The 10,739-nt window shown below is 35.1% G+C and overlaps 2 protein-coding genes across 2 annotated transcripts; one reads left to right on the top strand and one right to left on the bottom strand.

The window, feature by feature from the left end:
* Positions 1-471: 471 nt before the first annotated feature.
* Positions 472-3,016, top strand: LOC107812827 (nod factor hydrolase protein 1). Its single transcript, XM_016637996.2, has 2 exons — positions 472-1,626; positions 2,695-3,016. The coding sequence occupies exons 1-2, from the start codon at positions 519-521 to the stop codon at positions 2,718-2,720; spliced, it is 1,134 nt and encodes a 377-aa protein (XP_016493482.1). The 5' UTR covers positions 472-518; the 3' UTR covers positions 2,721-3,016.
* Positions 3,017-3,123: 107 nt separating this feature from the next.
* LOC107812825 (class V chitinase CHIT5-like) lies at positions 3,124-5,917 on the bottom strand. The gene is made up of 2 exons (XM_075236609.1): positions 3,937-5,917; positions 3,124-3,301 (listed from the first exon to the last, which is right to left on the bottom strand). Exons 1-2 carry the CDS (start codon positions 5,882-5,884, stop codon positions 3,273-3,275), a joined length of 1,977 nt encoding a protein of 658 aa, XP_075092710.1. The 5' UTR covers positions 5,885-5,917; the 3' UTR covers positions 3,124-3,272.
* Between the last annotated feature and the right edge of the window lie 4,822 nt (positions 5,918-10,739).

The following is a 10,739-nucleotide window of genomic DNA, read 5'->3' on the forward strand; positions in this document are numbered from 1 at the left end:
TCATGTTATATTAAATGATCCTCTTACGTTGAATTAGTCAGAAGGCACAACTCCATTAAGTAGTGGGACAATAGCCATAACCAACCAGTCAAAAATATCAACCTATTATAGTACCAATTCCTTAAGGTAATCTTAAACTCCATCCACACATAAAAAGTCATATTATTCATCTCATGTGTCCAAATAGAAACAGCCAATTCCTTAATACCAAAAAAGTAATCAAAAGGGTATTATCACTTTTAGCCCGCGCCAAAAATTATTACATTCGATAGTCAAAAAAATGTATAAAATTTATATAATTTTTGTATATAACATACATAATGTATATATATACAAAAAATATACAAAAATATTTCGGCTATTATTTTGGTAGCAGCTATAAAGTGTTTATTTTTCAAAAAGAAAAGAAGAGAGAACAATCCCAAGTTTGAAATTTATCAAGGCTCCATTTATCTATAAATAGAGATCAAAACTAAGGAGCCATATAGTAGTATTGTCTTGTTCAATATCAAAAAACCATGGCTAGTCCTAAAACTCATGTTCTTTTCAGTTTTGTGATCTTATGTTTTGCCTTATCTTGTGCTATGGCACACCCTCCATCTAAAGGAGTCAAAGGAGCATATTATCCTTCTTGGGCATTTTCAACTTTTCCACCATCATCTATAGATACTTCTTTTTTCACTCATGTCTACTATGCTTTTCTTGTTCCAAACAACACCACATTTAAATTCGTTATCGACGACGAAACGTCCACTCTCCTCTTCAACTTCACCTCCACCCTCCGATCGAAAAGACCGGCCGTTAAGACGCTTTTTTCGGTCGGTGGAGGGGGCGAAGGACCAGCTAGATTTTCACGCATGGCGTCAACATCTGCCTCTCGTTTGACTTTTATAAAATCTAGCATAGAAGTAGCTAGAAAGTATAATTTTGATGGAATTGATCTTGATTGGGAATTTCCTCAAAACAAAAAAGACATGGAAAATTTGGCTATTTTATTAGACCAATGGAGGGTTGAGGTAAAAAAAGAATCTTGGACAACAAAAAGGAAACCCCTTTTGATCACAGCAGCTGTGTACTTCTCTGTTGATTTTTTTTTATCTGGTGAATTCAGATCATACCCTGTACCTTCACTTAACAAGAATTTAGATTGGATTAACTTAATGTGCTACGATTATCGCGGATCATGGGACACTTCTGCCACGGGTGCACCAGCTGCATTATTCGACACGAAAAGTAACATTAGTACAAGTTATGGACTAAGGTCATGGATTAAAGCCGGGGCAATAAGAAGTAAATTAATTATGGGATTGCCATTATATGGTAGGACATGGAAATTAAAAGATCCTAATGTACATGGAATTGGTGCACCAGGAATTGGTGTTGGTCCTGGAGATGAAGGGACAATGACATATAGGGAAGTAGAGAAATTTAATGAAGAAAATAATGCTAAGGTTGTATTTGATATTGCAACAGTTTCTACATATTCTGTGGCTGGGAATTCTTGGATTGGATATGATGATACTAGATCTGTTTCAATGAAGATAGGATATGCTCAAGCTCAAAGACTTCGGGGATACTTCTTTTGGGCTGTTGCTGGTGATCTTGATTGGAAAATCTCCAGAACAGGTAACTTGCTTACACTTATTTTTGTAAAGAATTTAACTTATATACTCTCGTAGTGTCATATGTCCTGTCTTTTCACCTTAGTAGTCCTATGCCTACTTAGTGTTTCTAAACTAGTCCAACTTCATACCTTTCCGGCGTAAACTGTCAAGATCTTTTACTTTAACTTGTTACAACACGTCCCCTTCTGGATGACCTAGTTGGTTTGGAGGGCAGTTATCCATACGGATGACCTGGGATTAATCCCCTTCAATGCCTTCTGGGTGGAGTCTGTCGCACAGGGTTTGCCTAGTGCGGTTTACTGTGTGGTTTGCAGGCTACTACATAGTGGAGGTTTACTCAGTGCCGCACAGAGTGTTCACTCAAAGGACAGAGGCTGTAGCGGCTGCGAGTTTTTCTGGGGTTCCAAAAAAAAAAAATTGTTACAACACATACGTGGATTTAGGATATCTATAACATGGGTTCACTACTAAAAACAAAGAGAAATAAGTGCTTAGCCGGAATTGATCTATCTTCCTTTGGGTAAATAACTCAACATTCAACTAAGTGCAACATACAACTTTTCTGGAGCATGGGGATCAACAAATAATATTAGATCGGTTCTAGGAAATATGTACATAAAATACCTAGTTTGCTGGAAAGACCGTGGGTTCACGTACATCATACTTTAGGCCTAAATCCGGCCCCTCAAGCTATCTTATCATACTTGATATGGATATTACCAGTTTTTATAGGTATTATATATAACTAATGGGATTAATTGCCTGAAAAATAAGACAGATACAAGTTAAAATATGTGATAGTGCAAAAATTCCATATAATGTCGGTGTATATATATTAAATCCTTCTAGCAAAGATCATGTGGTCTTCTTGCTTCATATATCTTTATAGGAGTCAAACATATATTAAGATTTTGATTAAGCAAAATTAATTAAATTGCTGATTAAGAAGAAATGTTTGAGAATTAAGTGGGAAGAAAGATCTTGCATATAGATTGTTCCTAAGTTGAGATTGATTATATTTCTTAGTTTTTACAGAGAATTTTTTCTTCTTCTTTTTCTTATTATGCAGCTAAACAGTTGTGGATTGCTTCATAAGAGATGAAGGGAAGAAGGCTTCTTCCTTTGCCAACTCTACCATATATTGTTATATATATATAACAATATATATCGTGATTCTCAAAATTTCTTGGAACTGAATTGATATATGAATGAAAGTGTAATAAAGCTGAGTAGTTTGTTTATGTTGTAGCATCTGTACTATGTACCTTCAGCTAATAAAATTTGTAAGTGTAGAAGAATACAAACTTTAGCTTAGAACTTTTGGACTTATATTATGGATAAGTCCTAATAGAAATTGTACTCTAGTTCAACTATTGTTACAATTTACATTCTGAAATTTCAGTTTTCTGTTGGTTTTGATCCATAACTTTCAGTATATTGCAGCTTCCACTGCCTGCAAAAGCTTGTGATTCCTAACAGAAAAATTAAATTTTCCAAACAGAAAGAAAACCAGAAATGCATCAAATACAAACCATAATTCTCAGCAATAATCCAAATGTGAAGTGTAAATAGAAATGAAGGGTATATCAAATAAACTCAATAAACGATCCAATGATCGATGCCTAATCCTGCACGCGCAACTGCATCTCAGATTTCGTCATCCCATGCCATAGAAGCTGAAATCATTGTACACAATCATTAATTCAGTTTCAAATGTTCATACTATAAATAGTAGTATAAATTTGAAAAAGAGGACATATATGTCTAAGTATTTAAGTTCGTAAAGTTGTCTCCTTGTGACCTATAGGTCATGGATTCGAGCTGTGGAAGCAGTCACTAATGCTTGCATTAGGGTAGGCTGTCTACATCACCCGTTGGGGTGGGGGACTTCCTCGACCCTGCATGAATGCGGGATGCCTTATACACCGGACTGTCCTTTTTTTATTTAATTTCGTAAAAGAATTTATAGCATTAAAAAAAGGGACAACCCGATGCACTAACCTCCCGCTATGCACGGGGTCCGGGGAAGGGCCGGACCATATGGGTCTGTTGTACGCAGCCTTACCCTGCATTTCTGCAAGAGGCTGTTTCCACGGCTCAAACCCGTAACCTTCTGGTCACATGTCGACAACTTTATCGGTTAGTATCATTTAACCTATTATAGGAGGTATTTTTATAAGTTTAGCATTTAATTACTTGCCATAAAGATTTAACTGTAATTACCTTATAAGTGTCCTAATTGTGAATTAGACCGTAAGTGCATAAAACTTAAACTGAATGTCTAAAAGTGGAAGAACTTTAGGAATTTTACCTGCTCTAGAAAGAGTCCAGTTGCTGTCATAGCCAAGTGCCCAGAAAAAGTAACCACCAATTCCCTGAGTCTTAGCATACTTAATCTTGGCTTTGATGGAATTAATATCATCATATCCAATCCAATTTGTTCCAGCATATGAATATGTTGAAACTGTTTCATTATTATATACTATAGTGGCATTGTTTTCTGAATTGAATGTTACTATATTATTATATGACATTTCTCCTTGAGTTCCAGGACCAATTCCTACTGCAGAAGCTCCAATTCTATGATCATTTGGATCCTTCAATTTCCATGTCTTTCCGAATAAGGGAATTCCCATTACTAGCTTTGTTGAAGGAACCCCATTTTGTTTCCAGGCTGAAATTCCATAACTGGTGCTAATATTGCTAGACTTATCGTATAACAAGGCCGGAGCACCAGTCACTGAAGTATCCCACGAGCCCTTGTAATTGTAGCACATGGGGTTCAAGAAATCAAGATAGTTTTTTAGAGCTTCTCTAGGATAAAATGTACCTGATAAGAGAGGATCAGGAGAGAAGGAAAGAGCGGCAGATAGGATGAGTGGAGGTCTAGAGGAAGTTAATGACTCTATGCTGATGGCGAGACGCCATTCTTTTAATAGTAATGCTAGATTGTGCATGTTTTCTGATTTGGTTGGGAATTCCCAATCAAGATCAAGGCCATCAAAGCCACACTTTCGGGCTACATCGATCGTTGATTTGATGAATGCAGCGCGATTATCGTGGCAACTCATCATACTGGGGAGAATCGGAGAACCTGTATCTCCTCCTATCGACAACATGGTCTTTGTTGCAGGGCTCTTAGAATGGATTGTAGCCGTGAAGTTAATCATTGATTGCTCGTCAGTTTGGCTTACGAGCAACTGGAATGATGTATTATCAGGCACAGCAAACGCATAGAAAATGTGGGTGAAATATTCAGTAGGGATGCTTGATGAAGGAGCTGATTCAGCTAGCCATGAAAGCCAGTATGCACCTTTGATGCCAGAAGGCGTAGGCGTAGGTCCTGGTGCGGGAACAGGTATACCATGATATGGAACTGGGGCAGGAACTGGAGGCATGGATAGTGGAATAGGAGCTGGAGCTGGAGGCATGATTGGTGGACTAGAGACGGGAATTGAAGGCATAGATGGTGAAGGTGGAGTAGAGTAGGGAACCGAAGGCGCGGATGGTGGACAGGAAGCTGGAACCGGAGGCATAGATGGTGAAATAGAGGGAGGTATTAGAGGCATGTAAGGTGGAATAGTGCCTGGAAATGGAGGCAGGGATGGTACAGGGAAAATTGGAATGAAAAGTGGGGACGGTGGACTAGTGCTTGGGAATGGAGGCATTGATGGTACAGGGAAACCTGGAATTACAGGCGAGGACGGTGAACTAGGCGAGCCTGGATATGTAGGCACGATTGGTACAGGGAAGCTTGGAATTACAGGCGAGGACGGTAAACTAGACGAGCCTGGAATTGTAGGCACGGATGGTACTGGGAAGCCCGGAACTAGGGGCGTGGATGGTGAACTAGGCGATCCTGGAAATGTAGGCACGATTGGTACATGAAAACCTGGAATTACAGGCGAGGACGGTGAGCTAGGCGAGCCTGGAAATGTAGGCACGATTGGTACAGGGAAACCTGGAATTACAGGCGAGGACGGAGAACTAGGCAAGCCTGGAATCACAGGCACGGATGGTACGGGAAAGCCCGGAGCTAGAGGCGTGGACGGTGGACTAGTGCTTGGAAATGGAGGCAAGGATGGTATATGAAACTCGGGAGCGAAAGGCAGTGGAAATACAGGGAGTGGACCAGACAAGGGCGAAGGAGACACTGAAACAGGAGCTGAAACATAACGAGATGCAAAACACACTTGGAATTTAGCACCAGCTACAAGAAAAATAACCAAAAAAGTTGACAAGATTTTAGGAATAGCCATCTTTTATTAACTAGTCACTCTTTCTTCACCAGCAACAACATAAAATGAGATATATATATATATATATATATATATATAACTAAAGCAAGATTGGAAAATAAGAATAGGAAATGCTATCTTTGGTAGGTTGCCAAAGTACAAATATTTTTCTTGAATATAACTACATTGTCTGTTTGTATTTTCTTATGATATTTACGTAAATGTAACAATGTTAAACTTCTGATTGTATCGATATCTCTATGTAAAGTAAAAGTTTATTCGAATTTGATTTTGGATCTTTACACGTCGATGTAAAATTCTGCAAACATAAGTTTATTCTAATTTGATTTTGGATAATCCTAGGCCTGCTTTATCATGGTTGGTAGTAATTTTTCAATTCATTCTCAAAGCTCGAAAGTCAAACCCGAGACCTCGGCTTAAGAGCGAAAAAAAATCCATTTCTTTTGTTTTTACTTTCACATTCATGTCCAGATAATTAAAGGGATAAAACCTCATTAAATAGTAACAATATCCAAAAATAAAGGGATTAAACCTCATTAACTAGTAATAATAACAAGATAATTAAAGGGATGAAACCTCATTAAATAGTAATTGATCATTAACTCTATATAAACTAACCTGATGTTTCATCTTCTGATTATCAAAAAATCCCTTTTTTGAGGATAAACAAATAAGATGGTACATTCTTTGCCTTTGTTTAAAGTTCTGTTTCTCCTAGTGTTGTTTTTCATGGGCAATTCAGGTAATTTAGTCTTTTCGTCTTCAAATAATAAATCAATCAATCAACTATGTCTCAATTCAAATTTTGATGATTTTGAATCCTTTATATCAATTCCGCTCTCTTCGAATTCATGCACTATTCAAAATAACATCAATTTAGTTTTCTTTTTATCTTTAATGCAATAATTTTTGGTTACATAAACTTCTATGGTTTATTTTAGGCTACAAGCCAGTATTTTAAAAGGCTTTTTGGGGACTCCCTCGAGCCTCGTCTCGGGCGGGGCACTATCAAAACACCTTGAGACTCATGTGTGGGGCTTAGTTCTGTGAGGCTTATACCCCTAAACGTCTGATTGTGCGCCCTAAATACGCCTAACGATCAAGACTTGCCCAACAGTTCCTATGCAAATCATGTGTTGAATTCACTAATTTGCATTGTTGACTCTCAAAATTCTTTAATAAATGGATGATTAAAGTTCTTTTTATCTATAGGAATATAAAAATTGTGAATAACACAAATAACAAACTATAGTATTGCATATTTACTAATTGAGAACATCATGAATGTGAATATCATTTAAATATTTCTTCTAAAAATAGATAACCAAAATTTATATCTTTACTTAATAGATCTTCACGTCGTAGTTCTATGTCTCTCAAAATTATCATATATTTCTTATTTTACTAGTTAAAAATTATTTTATATTTACTCATGAAGGAGTAATATTTTAAATTACAGCGTTGATAAAATTATTTAGTATTTACTTTTAAAGGGGTCAAATATGCAGTTTGATAATATTTTTCAAGAAATTATAATTTTAATTATTTGAAAGTAAAGAGTTTGTAGTTAATTTATATTTTATAGTAACTTTAACAATATTATATTATTTATACTTCTAAAACATGCTAAATATTTTATTTCATATGAGTTTCTTTAATTCTTTTTAGTTTTCTTGAACTTATAATGTATCGTTTATATTTTTATTGTGTTATAATGCTATATTATTCATTCATAAATTAAAAAATTAAAGATCCGTGGGGCTTACGCCCTATGTTTCGAGGCTTTCGCCTCGCCCCGTATTAAGCAAAACACCCCGCCTCACGCCTTCGCCTTTTAAAACATTGCTAACATCACACTAAGTCTCAAGTATCTGATCGGAGTCTCTAAGGGTATAAAATCTTGAGCTTTCAAAAAAACTCTGGGTCTTACACAACAATAAGTGGAGAATGAACTTATGTTAACCCAATTGACCGATATTAGCACACATGATATGAAACATGTGCTACAGTATTTTGTCCCTTTTCCCAGGGAATGTATGTCTTTATCTCATAAAGAATGTTGTACAAATTATATTTAGACACCATAAATATCTAAATTTGAGTTCTTTGATCTACAATATCATTTCTAACATACATCTGGCTCACAAAGTAGACTAATTATAATTATCATCTTCCTTAATCAATTTTTCTTTTTCTTTTTTATTAATGTTTATGAGGCTTAAACTAAATACTTAGCCTCTAATTAACCTAATGTATCCTTTGATGTTCAATTATACAATAGTATTTGGGAATTTTTTATATTACATTTTACTCCCTTTATCTCTTCGACGTACACCACTTGAGCCGGAGTGTGTCCACCCCTATTTTTTTTTTCTTTTATTAGAATTAGAATTAAAAAGGTAATAGGGGTGGAGCCATTGCTTTAGTGATATCACGTGACACCGTTTTGTTAAATTTTTTTAAAATATAGATATATAGATAATAAGCAAAATAAAAATATTGAAAATAAATTACGAGCCGGTAGGTATTGGTACAACGTACAGGGCATTGTTGAACCAATAACATAGTTATATGCAAGAAGGAATTTAACTCAAATGAAACAAACAAATAAGTTACTACTGCAAATTAAAATCTATGTGAAAACAAACATTGTTCCCTGATTTCCTTGAGAGTTCTTTTTTTCTTTATCCACTCGGTATTTGATTTGGGACTCGAAATCAAAACCTCTAGATAACAAATTTAGGAGGCAAACATTAGCCGATTTAGCCCATAATTAGGACCCGTTTGGCCATAAAAAAATTTAACTATTTTTGAAAAAATATCACTTTTTTCGAAATCAATATTTGGCCATAAAGTTTTCAATTTTCACTTGAAGATAAATTTTGGAATTTTTCGAAAATTAAAAAAACTCAAAAAAGTTGTTTTCAAAATTCACTCCAGATCATTCACAAAAATCTAAAAACAACCCAAAATTGTATTCATATCCAAACACAACTCTAATTTTCAAATATTATTTTTACTTAAAAAATATTTTACAATTTTCCGGAATTTTAAGATTCTTATGTCCATACGCCCACTTAATTTTCTCACCCACTTTAGCCGCCACTTAATCACCATCGCCGCTTTATTCAGTGTGATTGGTGTATGTTCATCTAAGCTTTAACTTTTATTAAAGTTCAGTTGATATTAATCCTTAGTTTTCACCTTTCTAAATTAGATAAAGAGACAAAATAATTCCTTAATTTGTGATTATGATTCCTGCATTTTATGCTTAGAAACTGATTGGGAGTGGAATTCATGTTTATCATTACAGATTTATATATTGTTAGGTGAACTAAAGTGAAAAAAATATTTTTTAAAAACTTGAAAACTCACACATGAGTTTTGTGATTTGTTAAATTTTTTAACTAATGTTTGTTGGGATGTTATTTTGAAGTTGTGGTTAAATTTTAAAGTTATTAGGTAAAGATTTGAGCTATTTAGTGATATCTTTGACCAACAATAACAACAATCCAGTATAATCTCACTAGTAAGGTTGGGGGAGAGTAGTATGTACGACTTTACCCCTACCCTGGGATAGAGAGCAGAGGCGGAGCTACAGTAGTGGGTGTGGGTTCGGGCGAACCCAGTGACTTTTTCCGGAACCCTATATTTGTATTGAAGTATTTACTAAATTTATATAAATATATACTGCCGAATCCAGTAACAAAAGGGGTCTTGGTTCAATGGTAAGGGTTGTGGGTTCGTTGGAAAAGATGGGGGTTCTATTCCCCTTGGAAGCAATATTTTATTTTAAAATTTAGAAACTCAAACTCACAACCTCTTGGTTAGAAGTGAAGGGTGCTTACTAATAGAGTAACTCACTCTTATCAACCACTCTTGTTAGTGATATCTTTGACCAATGATGAAATTTCGTGGGTTGGCGTTCATAGGAGAATAAATTCATTTTTTGTATAAGCTTGTATAATATTATATAAATGTATATATAAGCACTTCTTATAACTTTTATACAAGGTTGACAGATTATTTATAGCATGTGTATAATACTCCCTCCGTTTCAATTTTTATGAATATATTTGATCGGGCACAGAGTTTAAGAATAGAGAGACTTTTGAACCTGTGCTGTAAAAAAAGACACATATATTTTATGTGGCTATAAATCATTGCATAAAGATAAATTATTTTCAAATATAGAAAGAGGTCATTCTTTTTTACACGGACTAAAAAAAATAAGTTCACACAAATTAAAACAGATATTATAAATATTGGTGCGAAAAAAAGAAAAAAGAAAAAGTTAAATTGGCTATGAGGCTATAAACATAAAAATATAGCTACATAGGTGCAATGTGTTGTTTGGCTGTTTATTTGTGCAAATATCCCAAAAGAAAAAAGTGAAAAACAGAAGAAACCAGATTGTAACCCCAAAAGAAAGTGAAATGAAATTGATCCATCCAAATTAAAGAGAATATGCAGATAACTAAATAGATGAAACCTCGTTAAAATAGTGTCACGGCCCCAATTCACCCTCTGTAAGATGTCGTGATGGCACCTAATCTCTAATATTAGGTAATCCTAATAATTTGCAGAATATCATAATATAAAACTGAAGCCCAATTCTCAACACGTGAAATAAATATAAAATTGCAAATTCATATTTACAACTCCCAAAACCCGGTGGAAACAAGTCACAAGCTTCTAAGAGCAAATACTAGGCGTCTCTATACATCAGAGTCTAAAGAAAATAAGGAAAAACAACATAGTAAGGATAGTAAGGGGCACTCCTGAGGTACCGTCTCGTAGTCCCAAATGTAAATATGCAAGACAGGGGGGGATCTCCCGAGTTACCGCCTCGTAG

Source organism: Nicotiana tabacum, chromosome 18 (assembly GCF_000715075.1).
Source record: "Nicotiana tabacum cultivar K326 chromosome 18, ASM71507v2, whole genome shotgun sequence".
Lineage (NCBI taxonomy): Eukaryota > Viridiplantae > Streptophyta > Magnoliopsida > Solanales > Solanaceae > Nicotiana > Nicotiana tabacum.